Source organism: Ranitomeya imitator, chromosome 2 (assembly GCF_032444005.1).
Source record: "Ranitomeya imitator isolate aRanImi1 chromosome 2, aRanImi1.pri, whole genome shotgun sequence".
Lineage (NCBI taxonomy): Eukaryota > Metazoa > Chordata > Amphibia > Anura > Dendrobatidae > Ranitomeya > Ranitomeya imitator.
In genome coordinates, this window is record NC_091283.1 from 344,104,500 (window position 1) to 344,130,293 (window position 25,794).

The 25,794-nt window shown below is 45.0% G+C and overlaps 2 protein-coding genes across 2 annotated transcripts in view; one reads left to right on the forward strand and one right to left on the reverse strand.

Moving 5' to 3' along the window:
• LOC138663715 (uncharacterized) overlaps positions 1–25,794 on the reverse strand; it is a 60,221-nt gene that overhangs the window by 16,572 nt on the left and 17,855 nt on the right. The gene's annotated exons all lie outside the window — the stretch shown is intronic.
• Positions 17,510–18,820, forward strand: LOC138663713 (uncharacterized). Its single transcript, XM_069750027.1, has 2 exons — positions 17,510–17,597; positions 17,899–18,820. The coding sequence occupies exons 1-2, from the start codon at positions 17,534–17,536 to the stop codon at positions 18,777–18,779; spliced, it is 945 nt and encodes a 314-aa protein (XP_069606128.1). The 5' UTR covers positions 17,510–17,533; the 3' UTR covers positions 18,780–18,820.

Here is a 25,794-nt window from a genome sequence, read left to right on the forward strand (position 1 = left end):
TTAAAACAGCAACAGCAAAAGGTGGACAAAAAAAAAAAAGGTCACAGAGGTGCAAACGCCACTTTAAAAAACAGCAGTCATTTTCCCATCTGCCACGCCCTAGGCCACCATACCCCTAAACAGCGTACCACCCGCTTCACTACAGCAGCCGCACAAAGCACTCATGCCGACCATACATTGTTCCATCTGCCACGCCCTAGGCCACCATAACCCACAACAGCGTACCACCCGCTTCACTACAGCAGCCGCACAAAGCGCTCATGCTGACCACACATTGTTCCATCTGCCACGCCCTAGGCCACCATAACCCAAAACAGCGAACCACCACATACATACAAGCAGCGGTGCAAATCCTATCCACCACGCCACAGCCCATCAGAACCCAAAACAGCGTACCATCCGCTTCGCTACAGCAGCCGCACAAAGCGCTCATGCCGACCATAGATTGTTCCATCTGCCACGCCCTAGGCCACCATAACCCACAACAGCGTACCACCCGCTTCACTTCAGCAGCCGCACAAAGCGCTCATGCTGACCACACATTGTTCCATCTGCCACGCCCTAGGCCACCATAACCCAAAACAGCGAACCACCACATACATACAAGCAGCGGTGCAAATCCCATCCACCACGCCACAGCCCATCAGAACCCAAAACAGCGTACCATCCGCTTCGCTACAGCAGCCGCACAAAGCGCTCATGCCGACCATACATTGTTCCATCTGCCACGCCCTAGGCCACCATAACCCACAACAGCGTACCACCCGCTTCACTACAGCAGCCGCACAAAGCGCTCATGCTGACCACACATTGTTCCATCTGCCACGCCCTAGGCCACCATAACCCAAAACAGCGAACCACCACATACATACAAGCAGCGGTGCAAATCCCATCCACCATGCCACAGCCCATCAGAACCCAAAACAGCGTACCATCCGCTTCGCTACAGCAGCCACACAAAGCGCTCATGCCGACCATACATTGTTCCATCTGCCACACCCTAGGCCACCATAAGCCAAAACAGCGTACCACCCGCTTCACTACAGCAGCCGCACAAAGCGCTCATGCTGACCACACATTGTTCCATCTGCCACGCTCTAGCCCACCAGTCACAACAGCGTACCACTCGCTTCACTACAGCAGCCGCACAAAGCGCTCATGCTGACCACACATTGTTCCATCTGCCACGCCCTAGGCCACCATAACCCAAAACAGCGAACCACCACATACATACAAGCAGCGGTGCAAATCCCATCCACCACGCCACAGCCCATCAGAACCCAAAACAGCGTACCATCCGCTTCGCTACAGCAGCCGCACAAAGCGCTCATGCCGACCATACATTGTTCCATCTGCCACGCCCTAGTCCACCATAAGCCACAACAGCGTACCACCCGCTTAACTACAGCAGCCGCACAAATCGCTCATGCTGACCACACATTGTTCCATCTGCCACGCCCTAGGCCACCATAACCCAAAACAGCGAACCACCACATACATACAAGCAGCGGTGCAAATCCCATCCACCACGCCACAGCCCATCAGAACCCAAAACAGCGTACCATCCGTTTCGCTACAGCAGCCGCACAAAGTGCTCATGCCGACCATACATTGTTCCATCTGCCACGCCCTAGGCCACCATAAGCCAAAACAGCGTACCACCCGCTTCACTACAGCAGCCGCACAAAGCGCTCATGCTGACCACACATTGTTCCATCTGCCACGCCCTAGGCCACCATAACCCAAAACAGCGAACCACCACATCTATACAAGCAGCGGTGCAAATCCCATCCACCACGCCACAGCCCATCAGAACCCAAAACAGCGTACCATCCGCTTCGCTACAGCAGCCGCACAAAGTGCTCATGCCGACCATACATTGTTCCATCTGCCACGCCCTAGGCCACCATAAGCCAAAACAGTGTACCACCCGCTTCACTATAGCAGCCGCACAAAGCGCTCATGCTGACCACACATTGTTCCATCTGCCACGCCCTAGGCCACCATAACCCAAAACAGCGAACCACCACATACATACAAGCAGCGGTGCAAATCCCATTCACCACGCCACAGCCCATCAGAACCCAAAACAGCGTACCATCCACTTCGCTACAGCAGCCGCACAAAGCGCTCATGCCGACCATACATTGTTCCATCTGCCACGCCCTAGGCCACCATAACCCAAAACAGCGTACCACCCGCTTCACTACAGCAGCCGCACAAAGCACTCATGCTGACCACACATTGTTCCATCTGCCACGCTCTAGCCCACCAGTCACAACAGCGTACCATCCGCTTCGCTTCAGCGGCGGAACGAAGCGCTCATGCCGACCATACAGCGTACCATCTGCCACGCTCTAGCCCACCAGTCACAACAGCATACCATCCGCTTCGCTTCAGCGGCGGAACGAAGCGCTCATGCCGACCATACAGCGTTCCATCCACCACGCCCAAGCAGTTTTACATACCTCGAAGCTGCAGTGCAAAGCGTGGAATATTCTGGGAAATACAAAATCCGACGTCCAGGTCCACCAAGTGTCCAAGTACAAAGTGAAGAAAGGAAATTTTGAAAGCTGTGAGGTGGCATTGGGAACAATAGCGCTCAGGTGACAAATTTTCCAACCAATTGTGTGCACAGAACCTGTGGCCTATCAACACATTAGCTAGCAGCACAACACGCCCCTAGTGAACAACGTCACGCACAGATTATGCAAAATGTGCTCTGAATTGTCTTGTGTGACATGACCGTACGACTGTCCCATACGACTTCTACATTGCAAATACGTCATGAAATTATCGCTCCAGCGCCGTGCATCGCGAAGTGTGACCCCAGTCTACGATGTTGGAGCGATAATTGAGCGACGATGTAACGTCACGAATCGTGCCGTCGTAGCGATCAAAATTACACTGTGTGACGGTACCCTAAGATACATAAAGATTAGTCTAATCCACCAGGTAAGCCAATTGTCACCTCCACCGACTCAATCCTTTCTCCACTCTCGATATATCTTGAAAAAATCCTGACTCCTATCACCCAGACATCACCCTCCTTCATCCTGGATACAGGGGAGTTTCTACAGTGTATTAGGGAGTAACATAGGGTACCCACGAACACCTTCTTGGTTATGATAGATGTCAAGGACTTGTACACGTCCATCCCCCATCTCCATGGCATCAACGCAGTACACCATTCTCTGACCACTGCAGGCCTTACCACCAATCAGATCGACCTATGTGTGGAATTATTGACAATTGTTCTGTACAATAACTTCTTCCTTTTTCAGGATACCTTCTACCTACAGAAGCGGGGTACCGCAATGGGCTCCAATGTGGCACCGCCGTATGCTAACACATACATGACGGAATTTGAAACCTCGATCATCTATAGACATCCTCTGTTTATCCAAAATGTTTCCCTATGGAAACGTTTCATAGATTATATTTTTTGCATCTGGGGTGGCACATTGGAGTCCTTGCAGGAGTTTTTCCAGTTCCTAAACGGAGCCTGGCCAGGCATCAAGTTCACTATCAGTCATGACTTACATTCTATCATTTTTTTGGACACTATGGTGCTTAAAGACCCAGCAGGTTTTTTGACTACAGACCTCTTCTCCAAACCCAGAGACATAAATAGCTTGTTACATTATCATAGCTTTCACCCACCATCCACCAAACGCTCCATACCAATTTCACAGTTCCAGCGAGTGAAACGTATAGTACCAGACAGAACCTTATGTGACGAACGACTCCAAAATATGACCACTAAATTCATACAGAGGGGCTATCCACCAATGGTCCTAGCGCAATCCAGGTAAACGCATTCCCTTCGTGCATTTATACCACCCTTTCAGACGACGTTGGCACCTTTTGTCCACAGCCCATCTGGATATTCCTGAATTCAGGTCTCCATTTCTACCATGCTTTAGAAGGCCATCCAATTTGAGGGACAATTTAATCAAAGCCGATATCGGGTCAGCGGATCAGCGAAGGCAAATTTTCCTATCACGCCCCAAGACTGGCACATTTCCGTGCCTCCATTGTGCACAGTGTCACTATGTGCTTAAAGAAAATACCTTCCAACATCCCAGATCAGGCAAGACTTTCAAGATTAACCAGTTCTTCACGTGAGTCCTCTTACGTGGGTGAAACAACACAGTCAGTGAGAGATAGTATTTCAAAACACAAATCTACAATCCGATGTAAGAACCTACTCCTGCCAATCCCACACCACTTTCATACATTAGTAGTGTTGAGCATTCCGATACCGCAAGTATCGGGTATCGGCCGATACTTGCGGTATCAGTATTCCGATACCGAGTTCCGATACTTTTGTGGTATCGGGAATCGGTATCGGATCCATATTAATGTGTAAAATAAAGAATTAAAATAAAAAATATTGATATGCTCACCTCTCCGGAGGCCCCTGCACATCACCGCTGGTAACCGGCAGCCTTCTTTGCTTAAATGAGCGCGTTTAGGGCCTTCCATGACGTCACGGCTTCTGATTGGTCGCGTGCCGCTCATGTGACCGCCACGCGACCAATCACAAGCCACGACGTCATTCTCAGGCCCTAAACTCCTCATTCTAGGAATTTAGGACCTGAGAATGACGTCACGGCTTGTGATTGGTCGCGTGGCGGTCACATGAGCGGCACGCGACCAATCAGAAGCCGTTACGTCATGGAAGGCCCTAAACGCGCTCATTTTAAGCAAAGAAGGCTGCCGGTTTCCAGCGGTGATGTCCAGGGGCCTCCGGAGAGGTAAGTATATCAATATTTTTTATTTTAATTCTTTATTTTACACATTAATATGGATCCCAGGGCCTGAAGGAGAGGAAACTCTCCTTCAGACCCTGGGAACCATCAGGATACCTTCCGATACTTGGTGTCCCATTGACTTGTATTGGTATCAGGTATCGGCGATATCCGATACTTTTCGGGTATCGGCCGATACTATCCGATACCGATACTTTCAAGTATCGGACGGTATCGCTCAACACTATACATTAGGCCACTCAGTCTCTCAACTACGATACCAGGTCATTGATAGTGCACCACCTCCAAGGAGGGGTGGTGACAGAGTTGCTTCACTACACAAAAAGGAGGCGTTCTGGATTCACACTCTGGAGACGTTGGCTCCTAAAGGTCTAAACCGTGATTACGAAGTTATGGCATTTATTTAACAGTTGTTGCTATGTATGATTACTAATTTGCTTTTCTCTTTCTTTTTAGAGTCGTCTGTATTGATGTATTGGCACCTCGGATCACGAGCACCATCTTATCCACCTGTTGTCACTGTGCTGCGGATTAGTCACGTCCACCCTTATTGTCCCTTCTCTTTTCTTTCTCCTTTATTTTCTTTATAGCTGGTCACTTGTCGTCACGTTCCAATATCTTAATGTAATACCATTCCATCCAAATATCATCTATCATCAGTGTATCTAGGGATCACGTACTCATCAGGATGTTTCTTGTTTCCCCCCCCCCTCTTTTTTCCTTATCATAATGCAATGCTAGCGCTCCCATCCATTATAGAGCTAGTAAATATCTGCCCCTAGTGTCTACACACTGTATCCCTAGCCCATATGTCCCTGTCTCCACGTCACTAACTATACATGACAGCGGACATTAGCACCATAGTATGCCTCTCCCATCATGGCGACGGATTCATTCCCACTGACGCCCGGTGCCCCACTTCCGGTGCGTCATATCCGGTCTGAGGATCAAGTGTGGTGCCGCCTGCCTCATCTATTATGGCGACGGGACCCTTCCATTTGACGTTCGGTGCCCCACTTCCGGTACGTAATATCCGGCCTCCGTCCCCTCTTCCTATACCACCCTTTGGTGGAACACAGTGCAGGTATGCACTGTCCGTCACAGCACGTCACTTCCGCCTTGACTCAGGGCTATGACGCGCCGCAGCATACATTGCTTTGCATTTTCCGGCATATTTCCCGCCCTCCGGCGTTTTAAATGGCCCATCCTCTTATACTCCTCACTTATACAGCAGTGGACACCGCGGAATCAGCCATCTGTAAGGTAAACTACTTTAGACATTGCACTTTTTCGGCCTCACATCTTTATGCTGGTACCTATAACACTGCCCTATCCCCTTCAGGCTGCATAACGACACTCTCTTGCCATTGGAACTAGCGCTGCACCCTGGATATTGTTGGTAGGCTTGCATTAACATACCTCCTACCTCTATTATATCCCTACACCTCCGGATTTGACCGGTCTTGCCATGATTTCTCTCTTATAGGCAGCGTGTATAGCCACTAGCATCTATCTTCTATCCCAGTATTTGGTACGTACCCTTTCACTCTCTCTTTCTCACCTACTGTGCCACTATATATTTGTGACTTACCGTTACCATACGCGCACTGCAGAAATTCTCTCATTTGCCATGTACATGTACAGTTGTCCATGTTTATGTTGTGTAAATACTTTGTTTATTAGTTATTTATGATTTTGTTATCCTGACTGTATGAACTTTTTTTGATGTATGTACTTTTCAGTTACTGACGAAGGTCCTTTGTGTGACCGAAACGTTTTGCTTGGGATACAATAAATTATCCGTTTTCTTGTCACCACAAAGTTGAGTGCTGGGTTTTGTTATTACTTGGTATAACAGTTTGGGAACCTACCCAAGCACCTCTTTACGTTGTGCACACGTTGATCTATCACTTTCTTTAGATACCGCCGCAAGGTAGTGCAGGCGCGGTTCCGTAACAATCGTAACAATAGGCCTTTTGCTCCCCCTAGTGGCCGGAGTGTGAAGTGTAATGTGTGCTGTGATACCTGGTCAGAAGAACTCCTTTAGTGCCATCAGACGTACCATCACTCCCCTTAGTGGCAGAGCGACGTTACTGCAACGACCAGATCTCTGGGGCGCTGCATATATATCAGAGACTATCGCTGTGCTGCCGAGCTCTTCTCGCGCCGACATTGTTGATCCGCCTCCTTCCTCGTAGGTAGCTGAACAAACTCTCATTTGATCTAACCCGAGGGAGCGATCATATAGCTGAATAGGTAGCGCCTAGAAGCTTCCGTTGGGATCAGAGAAGACTGCTGCATGCCATAAGCTAAGCATTAGGTACAGTGAGGGTACTAAGGAAGTCTGGCTAGGCTAGCCAGGTCAGTGGATGCTGACGCAGGTCAGGTGCCATGACTCTGCCACTCTGCGCCAGCCACTGAGATGTAGGACCATAGCCAGGTCCCTACACTTTCAATAGTTTCTCTTTTGTTAAATGTTCCTTATCATTAGAAACGGTTCACAGCAAAGAGAGGTGTATTTTACATGTTTTGAGATATTTATCCCTATATTGGTGGGAGGCCCCCGCTTGGTGGGTGGCCCAGGGCCCGGCCCTTGGGCCCACCCCTAAATCCGGGCCTGGCTCCACCCTAAATGGCTCACTAGTGAGGTGACAAGAATGCAGTGTCTGTAGTGAGGACTTCACAGTAGACTCCAAACTAGAAAGTTCAGCCCTGAGATGACCTGAGGCGAGATGATTTCAGAACAGTCTAGAATGGAGTTACTGCTGTGAGGAAGATAAAGAGGCCAGGAATACATTATATTACAGGAGTTATTATTATTATTTATTATTATAGCGCCATTTATTCCATGGCGCTTTACATGTGAGGAGGGTTATACATAATTAAACAAGTACAATAATCTTGAACAATACAAGTCACAACTGGTACAGGAGGAGAGAGGACCCTGCCCGCGAAGGCTCACAATCTACAAGGGATGGGTGAGGATACAGTAGGTGAGGGTAGAGCTGGCCGTGCAGCAGTTTGGTCAATCGGTGGTTACTGCAGGTTGTAGGCTTGTCGGAAGAGGTAGGACTTCAGGTTCTTTTTGAAGGATTCGATGGTAGGCGAGAGTCTGATATGTTGTGGTAGAGAGTTCCAGAGTAGGGGGGATGCACGAGAGAAATCTTGTATGCGATTGTGGGAAGAGGAGATAAGAGGGGAGTAGAGAAGGAGATCTTGTGAGGATCGGAGGTTGCGTGCAGGAAAGTACCGGGAGACAAGGTCACAGATGTATGGAGGAGACAGGTTGTGGATGGCTTTGTATGTCATGCTTAGGCTTTTGTACTGGAGTCTCTGGGTGATGGGGAGCCAGTGCAGGGATTGGCAGAGGGGAGAGGCCGGGGAATAGCAGGGGGACAGGTAGATTAGTCGGGCAGCAGAGTTTAGAATAGATTGGAGGGGTGCAAGAGTGTTAGAGGGGAGGCCACAGAGCAGGAGGTTACAGTAGTCGAGGCGGGAGATGATGAGGGCATGGACTAGTATTTTTGCAGATTCTTGGTTTAGGAATGTACGGATCCGTGAAATATTTTTGAGTTGGAGGCGGCAGGAAGTGGACAGGGTTTGGATATGTGGTTTGAAGGAGAGATCAGTGTCAAAGATTACCCCAAGACAGCGGGCTTGTGGGACTGGGGAGAATGGGCAGCCGTTTACTGTAATGGATAGGTTCGTTGGGGAGGTCATGTGAGATGGGGGAAAGATGATGAATTCTGTTTTGTCCATGTTAAGTTTTAGAAATCTAGCGGAGAAGAAGGATGAAGTGGTGGATAGACATTGAGGGATTCTGGTTAGTAGGGTGGTGATATCTTGTCCAGAGATGTAGATCTGTGTGTCATCAGCATAGAGATGATACTGAAAGCCATGAGATTCTATGAGCTGTCCCAGGCCAAAGGTGTAAATGGAGAAGAGCAGGGGCCCTAGAACTGAAGCTTGTGGGACTCCGACAGATAGGGGGCGAGGTGAGGAGGTGGTGTGTGAGTGGGAGACGCTGAATATCCGGTCAGTTAGGTATGACGAGATCCAGGATAGGGCCAAGTCTGTGATGCCAAAGGAAGAGAGAGTCTGCAGCAGCAGGGAATGGTCCACTGTGTCAAAGGCAGAGGACAGGTCCAGGAGGAGGAGGATAGAGTAGTGTCGCTTGCTCTTGGCGGTTAATAGGTCATTGGTGACCTTAGTTAGGGCAGTTTCAGTGGAGTGGTGTGACCGGAAGCCGGATTGAAAGCGGTCAAAGGAGGAGCAGGAAGATAGATGGGAGGACAGTTCAAGATGGACATGTTGTTCCAGTAGTTTTGAGGCAAAGGGGAGAAGTGATATAGGGCGATAGCTAGATACAGAGGATGGGTCAAGAGAGGGCTTTTTGAGGATAGGTGTGATTGAGGCATGTTTAAAGCTTGAGGGGAAAACGCCAGTTGTTAGTGATAGGTTGAAGAGATGGGTTAGGTTTGGGATGAAGACTGTGGTGAGGTTTGGGATGAAGTGGGATGGGAGTGGGTCAAGTGCACAGGTGGTGAGATGCGATCTTGAGAGTAGAGTGGAGAGTCCGTCTTCTGTAATGGTGGAGAAGTTGGTTTTGGAGGTGGAGGGCTGGGTAGTTGGGAGGAAGGGCTCTGGGGGTTTTTGACCAAAACTGTCTCTGATGTTCTCAATCTTCTGCTTGAAAAATGAGGCAAAGTCTTCAGCTGAGATGAGTGGGGAGGGAGGAGGTGCTGGGGGCGGAGGAGAGAATTGAAGGTGTTGAATAACTGTTTAGGGTTGTGAGACAGGGAAGATATGAGAGATGAGAAGTAGGTTTGTTTAGCTGTGGGGAGTGTGGTCTTGAAAGTAGTGAGGGACTGTTTGAATGCGATGAAGTGCTCGTTGGAGTGGGATCTTTTCCATCTGCGCTCAGCAGCCCTGGAAGCTCACCTCAGTTCTTTGGTCAGGCGGGTGTGCCAGGGCTGTCTGTTGATTTTGCGAGCTTTGGTATGTGTGAGAGGGGCAACAGATTCCAAAGCTACAGCTATTGTGGTGTTATATAGAGCGGCAGTGTCATCCGCATTGTGAAGGAAACTTATGTCTGTGAGAGGGAGGAGGGATTCAGAGAGTGAGTGAAGATCAAGGTGTTTAAGATTTCTGCGAGGGTGTGAAAGTTTGGGGGGTGGGGATTGTAGACAAGGAGTGGAGAGGGAAGAGAATGTGAGTAGGTTGTGGTCAAAAAGAGGAAGATGTGAGTTCAAGAGGTTAGATAGGGAGCAGAGGCGGGTGAAGATGAGGTCCAGTGTGTGACCATCTTTGTGAGTGGCTGTAGAAGACCATTGAGCAAGGCCATAGGAGCAAGTGAGGGATAGAAGTGTAGTGGCAGCCCATGATGATAGTGGGGATGTCAGCGGCGAGGAAATGGAGTAGCCAGGTGGTGAAGTGGTCAAAGGAGGTGGTGGCTGGCCCTGGGGGACGGTAGATGACAGCCAGTTGGAGGTTGGAGGGGGAGTAGATGCGCACAGAGTGCACCTCAAAGGAAGGGAGGGTAACAGAGGGCGGAAGTGGGATTGGGGTGAAGGAGCAGTTATCTGACAAGAGAAAACCAACTCCTCCGCCATGCTTGCCGCTGGTGCGAGGGGTGTTGTGAATTCTGTGGCTGAATTCACTCCTGTGGTCACAAGTGGTACTGCAGCTTCTGAGCTTCCTCCCTCAGGTGTTCTGGTGAGCTCGTTAACTGCTTCATTACTTAACTCCGCCTGATGCTGCTATCCTTGCTCCTTGTCAATGTTTCAGTGTTGGATCTGAGCTTCTCCTGATTGTTCCTGTGACCTGCTGCTCTGTATAGCTAAGTGCCTTTTGCTTTTTTGTTGCTTTTTTTCTGTCCAGCTTGTCTTTTGTTTTGCTGGAAGCTCTGAGACGCAAAGGGTGTACCGCCGTGCCGTTAGTTCGGCACGGTGGGTTTTTTTTGCCCCCTTTGCGTGGTTTTGCTTTAGGGTTTTTTGTAGACTGCAAAGTTCGCTTTACTGTCCTCGCTCTGAGTAGTGTATAATTCAGATTATTCGTCAAACTCAATCTGACAGGTGCCCCGCCCCCTATCAAAGTGTATCAAAGTGTGTAACCCCTCCCCTTGTCTGACGGCTGGTATCCAGCTGTCCCTCCTTGTTTGATTCCCCCTTTTGATATCGTTTAATTTGTTGTAGTTTTGATATTATTCCTCGTATTTTGTTTTTATACGTAGTCCGAGTTTGATTCTGTAAGCTGTGTTTTGAGAACTTATATAACACATGTTTATAATTATAGCCTAGTCGTGTATTTATTTTACACGTGGTTTATAACACCTTTCTCATTTGTTTTATATTAGATTTTATACGTAGCCCGAGTTTGATTCTGCAAGCTGTGTTTTATTCAGTGTATTCATATAGTGGAGAACTTAAAGCTGTCTATTTGTTTTTTGTAAATGGTGAACACTAACTAAATGGTGAACATTACCTAAATGTTTAGGTTAACTGCGGTTCAGAGGTTTATAACACCTAGGTCAGTTGTTGTTGTATTTGCGTACCCAATAAATGTTTATTTTCACAAGCAGAAGAGGCAGCTTTTCTGTTTGTACATGTATTGTACCTGAAGGTTATTGCGGGTCATGTGCCCAGGCATTGGTTTTTTATAACGCCGAATGTTTGATATTTGCTTTCTCTTTTTTGTGTCCTGAAGATGGCATCTGAGAAGTTATTTAGCTGTTATCTGTGGGGCATTGTAAGCTGTGTTTATTCACAGTGTAGCAGATTTTCTCCTTGTGGCTGCCTTATATACACAAACAGAAGAGTTACTGGACAACTTATTTCTGATATATATATATATATATATAATATGCACCAATGTTACAACACAAGCTATAATATGACCCAATGTTGCAACACAAGTAAGAAGCGGCGTGTTTTATACGAATAAAAACCAAAGACACGATATTGTAAAAAATTAAAAAAAAGATTTATTTCTCACAATAAAACAACAGCTCAAATTTTAAGTTAGCTAACAGCATGATGCTGGCAAATGCATCTTTGCGGTATCTGATAACGACACGATGAACAAAGGACTGCGCCTGAAAATCTTGATGTCACAAAATCTGATACGGCTCGATCATTATTCTGCATGTCAGACGTAAAATTTTGTAAAATCTTCTTAAATGGAAAGCCTCGCGCTAAATGGTATAATACATATATGCAATAATGACCGCATACACGGCTATACAAATCTTGAATTTGTGCGCTCTGATAACAATAAGAATAACAATTCTTGTTCAGGAATGTCACAAAAGCGCGTGGAAAGATAATATTATCCGCACGGAAGCCGTAACTGTCAAAAAATATGCCCGTCTTATCGTCGCAGAGTACGATTAATATCCAGTGGCGACCAGCTTGATTCGCCGGGTCTGTATTCACAATATATGCCGCGGGTCTCTGAGTCACTCTTTCTGCCGGAAGCAAATCACACGGAAACACACCGGCGAATATGCGGTCTGTATAATTATCGGACCGCGCGACAACTGTAAGCTGCAGACTGTCCATCGTTGCTTAATTAAAATCGTACAAGATCTCTCGCCTGTTATTAATTTCCAGAATGGTGTGGTTGACTGCAAAGACAATCATATTTATCGTGTGGGGTGTCGCTATCGCAAAGCGGACTTCAGCACGCAGATTACCTGTTTTAATGAGCGAGAAATGGCCGCCAGGCTCTTGATCAGGCGATAAATCAAAAGCAAATAGCGTGAAGCCAGCCATAAATTCTTCACGATCTATCGCCATGGCACAATCAGCCTTTTGCTTGCCCGATATATGGGCAAGCGCCATATATTCTCTGATAGCTAAATCAGCATTAAAATTAGGATTATAAGGCCTCGTGGGTATCTGCTGACCATCCAGATATAATGCCGCGTGGTTGACGTGGTAGTGGTGAAAGTCCAACGGGTTTTTTGTATAAGAACCGCTGAAGCCCTCATTATCTACAAACCCCAATATAACAGTTTTTGGTATCTGTCCTAGGAAGAGGTTCTCGTGGTTCGTGATCCGTGTCCCTGCGGCGATGCTGTACACTTTCAGGCATGTTCGGTCAACAGCGTACTTGGCTGTAGCGGCTAGGAGGGCCTGGCTGTGGCCGATTCGGACAGCCGGTGATACCTGCACTCTTTTCACATAGAGAGCCGCCTGCGAGATTTGTACCTTCAGCGGCTCGGCTTCTGCGGACATGAGGCAGAAAGTATCCTTATTTCTTGACAGCTTAACCTTAAGGTCAAGGCCGTTCAATATTAACTTTGGCTGGTTAAATATATCCCCAAAAATGGGTCTCAAAAGGTCGATGGGTTTTGAGCGAGAGGCGGCACTGGCTCTTTTGATAAATCCCGCATTTGCACCATCCAGGCGCCTGTCATTATGATGCCCCGCAGTGTCTTTATAGAACAAACCGGCTGTAAATTGCGATGCCAGCGTCTGTGAACTGTAATTTAAAAGGGTCTCTATGTACGCTCTATAGCTGTAGAGATTGTCCGATTGTGAGATAAGTCGGTCTCCCAGAGTAATATCGACCTGGTTAAAAAGAGTGGCTAGAGGGTAGTTTATGAGCGCCACACGCGCACCATCGGCGATGGCCGTATTATCCTGCTTCACGATGCGACAGCTTATGTACAGCAGCGTGTTGTTCAGATCATAATAATAATCACCGCTACCAGATATGTAAAACTCCAACGGTCCATTGTCTGACAGAGCAGCAACCGGCTGTACTTCTACAAATAGAGATTTCTCGATACTTGTTTGAGTCGGTGGTACGGCAAAAATATCCAGTTCAGATTTTGCGCACTCTACAGAAGCGTCATGCAGGAAAGCCATGGTAACTGATTAGAAGATGTCGTCCGCAGAGCGTCTTACTCGTTTCTGACGGGGCCGTCTCTTGGATGTAGTTTTATTCATGAGCATCGGCGGTAAAGGAGGGCAAACGCGCCGCTTTCTTTTTTGGGCTTTATTAGCGACATAGATTATCCCAGAGCCGTCTTGCTGTGTTGGTGTATTTATCCTTTTCATAAGGGCCGTCGATGCTGATGTCACGGCATCTGCAGCGATGTTCCGGGCAGCCGTCCGAACGTGTGGTTTTACTAATTCTAAGCCTTTTCTGAAAAGCGGCACGGCGCGACGAAATAAGTCTTTAAATAGTCCTGTCAGTCCAGAGCCATACATGTACTCGCTCCCGCGGAACCCCTCTAGTCCGTGCCCCGACTGGGCAGTATAGTAGCGGGCATAAACAGCAGGATCTCCATACACCCTTTGAGACAGCATTTTATTGTGTCAATGCTGGCGAGGTCTAAAATGTAATCGCACTATACACTTGCCGTATCTGAATTTAACCGGCGTGCCCTGGTCCGACATGACTGTAATGTTTATGGAGTCAAAGTGTTGCTTGCACAGCGGTATGTAATCGGGCCGTGAGTAGCGCACCGTGACAATATCATTATCATCGCCGCTAACTTCTACGGTTCGTAGCAGTTGAACGTAACTGTCGCCTACAAGTTGATGTTGAATTATATCAGTGTATACAAAAAGCGAATAAAAACCAGCTTTTGAATCGGGGTAAAAGCGGCGATTCCACGGCATTAAAGCAACGGGGAAGTCATCGACGGTCTGCAGTCCGAAAATAAATTTTAACTTAGTACCCAGAGCAAACTGTATAGGGGATGGGTCGGTCAGGATCACCTCGCGGCGTAGCTCATCATACCGTATTCTGTAGGCAGGCGTAGATAAATACAGCGCTTCTATTCGGGCATTGACCGCGCCAACTAGCTTAGGAATGGACGAGTAAAATCCTGATTTTATGTGATACTGTACTAAAGGTTCGCCGTGTTTAGCCGCGTAGAAGCTCCCTTCAAAAGCATTAAACGTGTTCCACGTATGGGGGTACTGTATTTCCGTTAACGCCACCTCATAATCTGCCGAAAGATGAACGGCCCGCGCTAACTTGGTATTGTACTCCGATATTGTGTTTTCAGGGTAGATTTTAATTGACGAATTACTGGGTAATGTCACGAAAAATGAGCCCGCTTCCATGGTTATATATCTGTCAACTCCGAGGCCGGGATCCAACTATTGAATTTTTCGGGGTAGCCCAGCCATTTGACAAAGCAGTGACTCACACCCCTGACACGTTTTTTTCTCAAAATTTTTTCTACTCTGTAGACACGATCCTCATCCATAGGTATTTTTTGCAGCTCTTCCTTATAAAATGACCCCTCTACAGGCTCCCCGGCTAAATCACTGATTTTATAAAGGGGTTTATGAAATTTATTGGAGACGGCGGTAATTAAAAAAATCTCTTCGCTGTATGTCTTCTCATAGCCCTTACAGAAGGGCGATTTATAGCGCGATATTCTCACATGAGAGCCAACCGTTAAAGACGGTTTAATCGGTTTATTAGTAATAGTAGAACTGTAAATATTGCGCCAGATTTGCATCACGTTTCTCTCTGACACAGACGCGGGACTACAGCGGATCGTTGAGTGGTACGTATGGTTGTAGCTATGCAGTAAATCCGGTAAAATATCAATATACCTAAAGGTATTATGATGCGTAAGATAGCGCCACATACGGGTTTTTAATGTGCGATTAAAACGCTCGACCATAGCGGCTTTTACATCATTGTTTGTAAAAAAGTGATGAATATTGTTCGTATTACATAGTTGCTTGAGTGATGAATTTATAAATTCTTTGCCGCGATCCGTCTGCAGTTTCTTCGGTATGCGCTTATCATTTTGAAATATTAATTCGAACGATCTGGCGACACTAGCGCCTGTCTTGTTTGTCAAGGCCACGCACCATGCGTATCTCGATAGAACATCAATCACCGTCAGGATGTATTTGACATTATCATTTTCCCTTGAATAGTCAATTAAACTTACGAGATCCGCCTGCCACTGCGCATCAATGGCCGAGACGTAAATTTTATTTGTCAAAAAGCGTTTTCTAGCAGGCTTGTGTAGCGTGTAGGTGTCTTGCTTATTCAACCAAGCAATAACATCAGATTTCTTTATTCCGCGCGCTCTTGCAGATCTAAATAATTTGTCAATACCCGAGAATGATCCGGGTGCCTGGCTTGTAAAATATTGTTTTTCTAATATGGCATCATACGATTTAGACGTCATGATTGATTAAAATGATTGTGGCTCGTTAATCAACAGCCTGCTTCTTTCAGAAATTCAGCTGTATAAAAATTCCTGTTTTAATCCGGCTATATCATGCGTGAGTTAATGCATGCATTAATTGCATGTATGGTTGTGTTCTAGGTGTTAACAGAAGGCGTGTGATGGGCGTAACTGGGTGTGTTTCTGGGTGTTAACAGGTGAGCTGATTTCTGACACTCAGGATAAATACAGCTGACTGTCCCACTACAGTACATCAGACATTCACAAGAAGTCCGACTAGACTAAAAAAAGCAGAGCTATTCTAAATGTAAGTATATATGCCAGTTGTCTTATTATTCGCAAATGCTTAATTATATTTAACTATGCATCTCTAAACCATAATTAAGGGTGTTATTTGTTTAATAAGTTAATGTTATACTGGAGGATAGCTGCATATTTAGTATCGTTGTATAATATAGTTTTACTGCATAAAACATATTCTGTGGTACATAATTAATATAGAAAGACTTATCCGCGGGCAACTATTATAACATAATTTATGTAATACAGTAGTTAATAACTGTTAATACGCCCTAACTAGCGCATGCAGCGCTTACTTACTACATGTGTTTTGTTTAACATAGACATATTTATAGTCATATTTATACAGTAGCGGTATATTTAGTGGGGCTGTGTAATATAGTTTTACCGCATAAATCATATTTGTGGCGCATAATTAATATAGAAAGACTTAGCCGTATTACCCATGATTTGCTTAGTATAAGAATATTTATACACGGGCCGCAGTTTTATTTGGTGTGTATATAATTGAGCTTGACGAGTGGTGGTGTGCGGTTAATATAGATTGCGCAAAAAATTTACACAGATAATTTATTTTAGATGGAATCCCAACATTTTTCGGCTTTTTCCAGTCAAGTTGCGGATTCGGTATTCGGTATGTTTCAAGATTTATATACATGTATCTGTTAGTGGCCCATTCTAAGTAAGGATTGTTTTATATATTATCTTTATATTGTTTATTCTTTCTTGTTTAAGATGAATTAATCAGGACCATCCCCGATAATCTAGATGAATTTACCAGGAACACCCCCGATGCTGTAGATGAATTTATCAGCAACTACAGCGATGATTTTTTAAACGGCTTCAGCGTGCCTACTCTGGAGTGTGGCGCTGCTGTGGGGGCTTTGACTCAGGACATCATAGGTGCGTTGTGTGACTGCTGTGTATGTGTGTGTGTGTGTGTGTGTATATAGCTTTTAAGTATTTAGACGTGTAAATATATATATATATTAATTCTTTACAGATGTCGACAGGTTTCCAGAACCAACCACCTCGGAACACAATCAGCTACCTGTTGAGGAACTGATGTACCAGACTCCCACGCCGAGAAACAGTCCTGTTTCTAGAGCACCTAAAAAACAGCTCGGACCGGGGTGCCGGAAAGGAAAAGGTAATCGTATGAAAAGGTTTTTGCACAACCGCTCTGAGAAAATCCACCACGCCTCTACTAAGGCCTATATCTTTATTTATAGCTTGTAAACTGAAGCCTAGAAGAATTTTCACAAAAGAGAATATACCGGAGCTAATGGAGAGCCTCGCAGAAGCTACAGAAGACGCCACGGCAATCATTCACCACACATCGCTATCCCGTAAGTGTATATTTTGGTATACATGCACAGTCTCTGTACAATCAATGATACACGTGCTTCACCATTGAGATCCATGGCCCCCACATATCTGACACATGTATAATCTTTCCTGCAGCTAAGCGCAGCGGCCTGCGACGGTCTCACACATATCTGACACATGTATAATCTTTCATGCAGCTAAGCGCAGCGACCTGCGACGGTCTCGCACATATCTGACACATGTATAATCTTTCCTGCAGCTAAGCGCAGCGGCCTGCGACGGTCTCGCACATATCTGACACATGTATAATCTTTCCTACAGCTAAGCGCAAAGTCATGAGAAAAACACCTCCAGCACCTCTACAGCCGCTACAGATCACCGAGAATGGCGCAGCACCAGCGTGGCCGGCGATACAGACGGCTAATGGAGCTGTTAGAGCACATCCGCTATCACCGATCTGCGTGGTTCAGGACGCAGGAAACCCTGTGCCGTCGGACCATCGTGAAATACCCCATTCAAGCACCGGCCAGCCATCGACAATCCGTGTGAATGACCCCGCGCTACTATATCCAGAAGTGGTCGAGGCACCCAGAAAACATAAGCGAAAAACAAAACATGTTACAGAGCCACCAACCGCATCCTGCGCCGTGGGTGCAACAGCCACGATGACTCGTGAAGAGTATGATCGCGAGATTGATCAGCTCGCTGATGGTAAGCAACCATCCGTAGAACCGCTCATTATACGTATGTCCCACACTATGCAACCGTCAGCGCCATGTGTAACGGGGCCTGCTAATGCCTCTGGGGTCGGACCCTCAGGACCCTCTAATTTGGGTGACATATCTCATGTCTGTGTATCTAACTCTGTTAATGTTAAGAAACGGCCAAAGAGGTCGCGACCGGCTGATGTTAAGGTGTGTAAAGAGCTTAAGGTGTGTAAAAAGCCACGGATTCATGCGCCAGCTATAGATCTGCCGCATGAATCCCGCAGCTGGGGCCCCGTTGAAATGCTTGTGTTTCAGGAACACTTCGTCCGCTACTTACGCTACAAACGCTGGCTCCCCAAAATAATGTTTTTTTGCGATACTTTTGAAAAATTATTATCAACACAAAGCCCAACACAGGCTAATAAGTCCGAACTATACGCACTTCGGAGCCTGCTGCTGGATGGCGAGATAACAACTACAGCGACCCCATTATGACTAGATATGGTCGGCTACGGCATGCATAAACCGCCTAAACTAACACTACCCAGGTATAATAGGGCTAGAGTTATAAAGAGGGCTCTAAAATTGTTGGTCAGCGCTAGACGGGCGCTATGCTCTAGGGGGCGTCGTGGTGACATGTGTACTGCAGTGCCTCTACAGACACCACAGACGTCGTCACAAGAGTCAGAACAGCACTCACATAGCCCAGGCAGCTCTGCAGATGCCGCACATGCATCTACACAAAATTCACAAGCCTCAGACGCTGACGCTGCTGGTAATGTGCGGAGTCCCGATCATACAGTATTTTTGCAACACATCCATCATCATGAAAGAGCCCTCCGCAATTTCAACGGCCATATACATACAGATCATTTTAGATTTGTAAATTTAGAGCGTGTACGATCATTTGAAGAGGGCTTGAATATTGTTCATGAGGGCATTCAGGCATTACTGGATAGAATCATCAGGGACATTGAACCTGGCGACTTTGTACAGTTAAGGTTTGATGCCGGCGATACTTTAGACCCTATTTTCACTACAAAACAAACCCGTGAAGATTTTAATTCTGAATCTTTTTTAAATGCTGTTGCCCGCGCACTTCAAAGTAACAGTGAATGCATAGCATCCAATTCGCTAAAGCTAGTCGTCACCATCATTAAAAACCGACGCGGTGGTGTAAAAAGGCGCTTGAAATCTATAGCGAGCAGTCAGATCATTAAACAAAAGAGACAATGGCTGTATGATTTTAACAATTACACGACAAATCTGTGTTTGGCTGCTAGTGTGTGCGCCCTGATGGACGACACGGATGTCACTGATGGTGTTTTACTGAGCCGCTCTAAAAACATACACGCAGCACTGGGCATCCCTGATGATCAATTAGTGAGTTTTAGCGACATCCCTGCATTTGAAAAATATTTGGGGGTAACCATTAAAGTACTGTACTATAGTCAGGGCGATTGGCGTTACTTTCAGAGCGGTAATACACCTAATGGTAAAACAGTATTCATATTGTTCCATGATAATCACTACTACGGTATCAAAAATGTGAATGGTTTTATCGGTGCTAATTACTTTTGTGAGCTCTGCAATTCAGTGTTTCACCACAAAAACAACCACTCCTGCCAGTATTTTTGTAAAGCCTGTCAGAGAGAGAATTGCGAAGAAAGCGGTGCCGACCAACAGCCCAGATGTCCTGTTTGCAGAGTTTATTGCCGCTCGAGCGAGTGCTTAGATTATCACAAACAATTGGGATTAGGCGACCCGGCATTCTGCAGACTTAAAACATTTTGTGATAAATGCAACCTTTTTGTCCCCAGAAATAGCGAAACAGAGCATAAATGTAATGGTTTGCGCTGTCCTGTATGTCGCAGACATATAAATAAATTCGATGCTCATCTTTGTTACATGCGGAAGTATGTAGCACAGGATGAGTCAGATTGTTATATCTTTTATGATTTTGAATGTATGCAGGAGACAGGCACGCACGTCCCGAATTACATTTATGCTACAACGCTGTATGGCCACCCCTCCTGGGAGTTTGAGGGCGATACCTGTACACATGACTTTGTACAGTTCTTTACAAGCGGTAAATTTTCAGATCATACATTTATTGCCCACAATGGTGGAAGATACGACTCATACTTTATTGTTAAGGAACTGATTTCTGAAAAACTACAAGTACAGTTGATAACCCAAGGTGGCCGTCTCTTGTGTGTGTCGCTACCCGATTTGTCTATAAGGTTCATAGACTCTCTAAATTTTATCCCCATGAAACTCAGTAAATTACCACAGGCCATGGGCTTTTCAGGAGGCAAAGGGCATTTTCCACACTTTTTCAATACCCGAGAAAACCAAAACTATGTAGGTCCCATACCTGATGTAAATTATTATGGGGTGGAGTACATGTCACCTGGTGAGAAGGTAGAGTTCCTGGAGTGGTATGAGACACAGGTAAATACAACTTTTGACTTCAAGGCCGAGCTAAAATCTTATTGCAAACAAGATGTTGAAATTTTGAGACACGCCTGCGAGATCTATAGAGAGCGTATTATGCAGATGACGCAGAAAAATGTTAAAAAATACTGTAAGCGTCAAAAGCAAAGGATTGTAGTGAGCAGATGTGTTGATCCTTTTCAGCTCATCACCCTGGCCTCGGTGTGTATGACAATGTACCGGTTTAAATTTCTTCCAAAAAAGACAATCGCCATTTTACCTGGTGATAATTATCACAAGGCTAAAAAGCGCTACTCGACACCCGCTATACAGTGGCTCATGTATGTAGCCCACTCTGAGAACATCGACATACAGCACGCTTTGAGAGGCGGTGAAAAACAGGTCGGGAAGTATTTTCTAGATGGCTATGCCTATGTTAGCGGCCAGCACATAGCCTTTGAATTTCAGGGGTGTTTTTACCACGGCTGTCCCGTGTGCTATAATGAAAATGACACGAATAAGGTCACGAGTACGTCCTACGGTCAGTTATATTACACATTTTTAGCTAAAAAGCGTTACTTACAGTGTTGTGGGTACACAGTAAGAGTGATGTGGGAACATGAGTGGAATGAAATGGTTGAAAATGATTCTAACCTTCAAACATTTCTTCGCCAGATGGAATTCCCCGTTCCTTTAGACCCCCGTGATGCGCTTTATGGCAGGCGAACTAACGCCATTAAGCTCTATCACCATCTGGAAGAAGGGGAGACTTTACACTACTACGATTTCACCAGTCTGTACCCCTTTGTAAACAAAACTAAAACATACCCTGTAGGCCATCCAGACATCATCTACGACAATTTTGGATTCATTAAAAAATACTTTGGCATTGCTAGAGTCAAGGTCTACCCGCCGAGAGATTTATTTTTTCCAGTTCTACCGGTAAAACTCAACAAAAAATTAATGTTTCCCCTTTGCTACACATGCGCTGCAAATATCCAGGCAGATATTTGTGCCCACAGTGATGAAGAACGGGCGCTGACAGGCACCTGGTGCACTATAGAGCTCGAGATGGCTATAGAAAAAGGGTATCGGATCGCTCACATCTATGAAATATGGCATTTTCCTAAAACCACTGATGATCTGTTTGCTCCTTACATTAAATTACATCTTAGGGATAAGCAGGAAGCCTCTGGTTATCCTAGCTGGTGCACTGATGACGCCAAGAAACGGCAGTACATTGACTCTTTTCTTGAAAAAGAAGGTGTCCAATTACGGCCTGAAAATATAGCTGTCAATCCTGCTAAGCGACATATCTCCAAGCTTTTCTTAAATTCTTTATGGGGAAAGTTTGCTCAGAGATCTAATCTATCATGTACCAGCATTGTTAGAGATCCAGATGAGCTTTTTAAGTATTTGTTCCTGCCTTACTATGACATTTCGATGTTACATTTCCTTGATGATGACACCGCAACCATTAACTGGAAATATGCAAAAGGCCACCACACACTCAACAAAAACACAAACATTTTTATAGCGTGTTTTACAACAGCGTATGCTCGGTTAGAGCTCTATTCGCTGCTGGACCGGCTGCAGGAGAGGTGCCTTTATCACGACACAGATTTTTGTACAGAGAGATGGTGAGTGGCAGCTGCCTTTAGGCGATTACCTGGGGGAGCTGACCAGTGAAATACCCGATGGTACACACATCACAGAATTTGTATCCGCGGGCCCCAAAACTTACGGCTACAAACTCAACACCGGTAAAACTGTCTTAAAAGTTAAGGGGATAACACTAAATGTTGGTAACTCTCAATCTATTAATTTCAACAGTCTGAAAGATCTAGTTCTGAACTACCCGCGCAATTCTGCCGCAGAAACTCAGAAACGTATTGTCGTACAGCAGTCGTCCATTGTGAGAAATAAAAAGTACTGGGATATTGAAACAAGGCCATTACGCAAAACACAAAAGTGCGTTTATACAAAGCGGCGACTATTAGACGATTTCACAACATTACCTTTTGGGTATTAGTCGAGTATTGTGATGGATACGCGTCTGCAACACCCGTTCTCGTGCATTCTAGCAGGACCGTCTAATTCTGGAAAGAGCTATTTTGTAAAACAGCTGCTATATAATATTGAAGCTAATTTTTCTCAGAAACCTGATAATATTGTATGGTTTTATTCGTGTTGGCAAAAACTATATGATGAAATCTCTCTCTCTTTTCCCCACGCCAGATTTGTGGAGGGTCTGCCGAATACATTCGTAGATGACGAATTATTCCCACCGGAGAAGGTGAATTTGGCGATTGTTGATGATCTCATGGAGAGTGCTAGTGAGAATTGTGAGATAGAAAAAGCCTTTACCAAGTATGTGCACCACAGAAATCTCAGCATTTTCTACCTGGTGCAAAACATATTTTGTCAGGGTAAGAAAAGCCGTACGATAAATTTAAACACAAAGTACATGGTGCTTTTTAATAACCCCCGAGATAAATTACAAATTTTAACTCTAGCTCGTCAGATGTATCCCGGAAAAACACGTTTTTTCCTAGAAGCTTTTGAGGATGCCACGCGGGAGCCTTACGGGTATTTGCTTGTAGATTTGAGAGCTAATACTCCTGAGGATCTGCGTTTAAGGACTGGGTTGTTTCCACCCGCGTTGCCCGCTGTCTATGTTCAGAAGAAAAACACTTCTAAAAAGTGAATTTTACCCGGTATCAGACATTCTACGCTGTGTGCGTTGTGCTGTAAAGATGTCTGAGAGGCTCCGGCGTAACTGGGCTCTCTTAAAAACCCTAGTGAAAGCAACCCCCGCTTTCAGAAAGTCTATTTTGCGCGATGCAAGCAATAATTTTATTACAGCCATAGGCGAGATTGCTTTAAATATCTTAAAAGGCAGGATTCCGCTGAAAGAGCGCCAAAAAGGTATATTAAAGAAGTGGCGTAAAGCTATAAGAACCCTGAGCGACAGATCTCAGCCCATAAAGAAAAAGAAGCGCCTACTAAAACAGGCCGGCGGGTTTATCGGCCCTCTTTTAGCTTTTGCAATTCCAATAATAACAAGCCTGATCGCCGGAAGATAATGGAGCATGCAACGAAAATGTATCTAGTCCCCAAACAGGAGCTAGACAAACTAAGACCCGGTACTACAGATAACATACGCGACAGTGTTATTCGACGCCTTGATGGTGAAATTAGCGACATTTTACAGCGTCGTGACATTCCCGATGATGTGAAAATTAAAATGTATAGCTCTGTGCTACAACGCTACTTGGTACATACGAGGCACAGCTCAAAAGAAGTAACGGCTTTAAATCTCGTTAGCCCTCCTGATCCTGGTCAGCAGCAATTGCCAAATACCGACTCTGATAAAAATCATGAGATCGCTGAAATTGTCGGACATATAAACCAAAGATATAAAAAGAATGCTGAATTTTTACTAAACAGGCTGCTGCAGAATAAAAATGTCACAGCATGGAATAATAATGCTGAATTTATTTTCAAAGGATCCGTAATACCCGGGTCTAACTTACTGGATTTGGTACGTAGTACAACGCAGAGTCATGCTCTGAACAGTAGAAATTTACCGCCGGGTTGGGATTCATTTATGCAGGCTATGGCCGAGCTAAATATGCCGTCTACAGTTGTGGGTAACCCCGCAACTAGGAAGCTTTTAGATGAATTAAAAATTACCAACAGTGAGACACGCTCTGTATCTACACCGCTGAAGTTAGCGGCGGCACCCCGTACAATTCAATCTTTACATTCCCCGTCATTAGGTACCACACGTGGAACTTTGCTACCTAAAAAAAGGTCTCTACCGATGCTACAAACCATGTGGCTCACGATGTAAAGAATGTACTGGCTAAAATGCTGTACTCGCCTTGTAACGCTATATTAATTATTTTGTAAGAAGTGTAATGATGTATGTTCATTGTACTATTTAATGTTTTTTTACTTTTTATATTCTGAAAGAATTTTTATAGTATTGAAATGTCTTTGAGATGCTGTTTTATTGTGAGAAATAAATCTTTTTTTAATTTTTTACAATATCGTGTCTTTGGTTTTTATTCGTATAAAACACGCCGCTTCTTACTTGTGTTGCAACATTGGGTCATATTATAGCTTGTGTTGTAACATTGGTGCATATTATATATATATATATATATATATATATATATATATATATATATATATATATATATATATCAGAAATAAGTTGTCCAGTAACTCTTCTGTTTGTGTATATAAGGCAGCCACAAGGAGAAAATCTGCTACACTGTGAATAAACACAGCTTACAATGCCCCACAGATAACAGCTAAATAACTTCTCAGATGCCATCTTCAGGACACAAAAAAGAGAAAGCAAATATCAAACATTCGGCGTTATAAAAAACCAATGCCTGGGCACATGACCCGCAATAACCTTCAGGTACAATACATGTACAAACAGAAAAGCTGCCTCTTCTGCTTGTGAAAATAAACATTTATTGGGTACGCAAATACAACAACAATTGACCTAGGTGTTATAAACCTCTGAACCGCAGTTAACCTAAACATTTAGGTAATGTTCACCATTTAGTTAGTGTTCACCATTTACAAAAAACAAATAGACAGCTTTAAGTTCTCCACTATATGAATACACTGAATAAAACACAGCTTGCAGAATCAAACTCGGGCTACGTATAAAATCTAATATAAAACAAATGAGAAAGGTGTTATAAACCACGTGTAAAATAAATACACGACTAGGCTATAATTATAAACATGTGTTATATAAGTTCTCAAAACACAGCTTACAGAATCAAACTCGGACTACGTATAAAAACAAAATACGAGGAATAATATCAAAACTACAACAAATTAAACGATATCAAAAGGGGGAATCAAACAAGGAGGGACAGCTGGATACCAGCCGTCAGACAAGGGGAGGGGAGGGGTTACACACTTTGATACACTTTGATAGGGGGCGGGGCACCTGTCAGATTGAGTTTGATGAATAATCTGAATTATACACTACTGCTCTGTCCTAGAATATCGGGCCCCACTTTGCTGAATCTATTTCATCCCT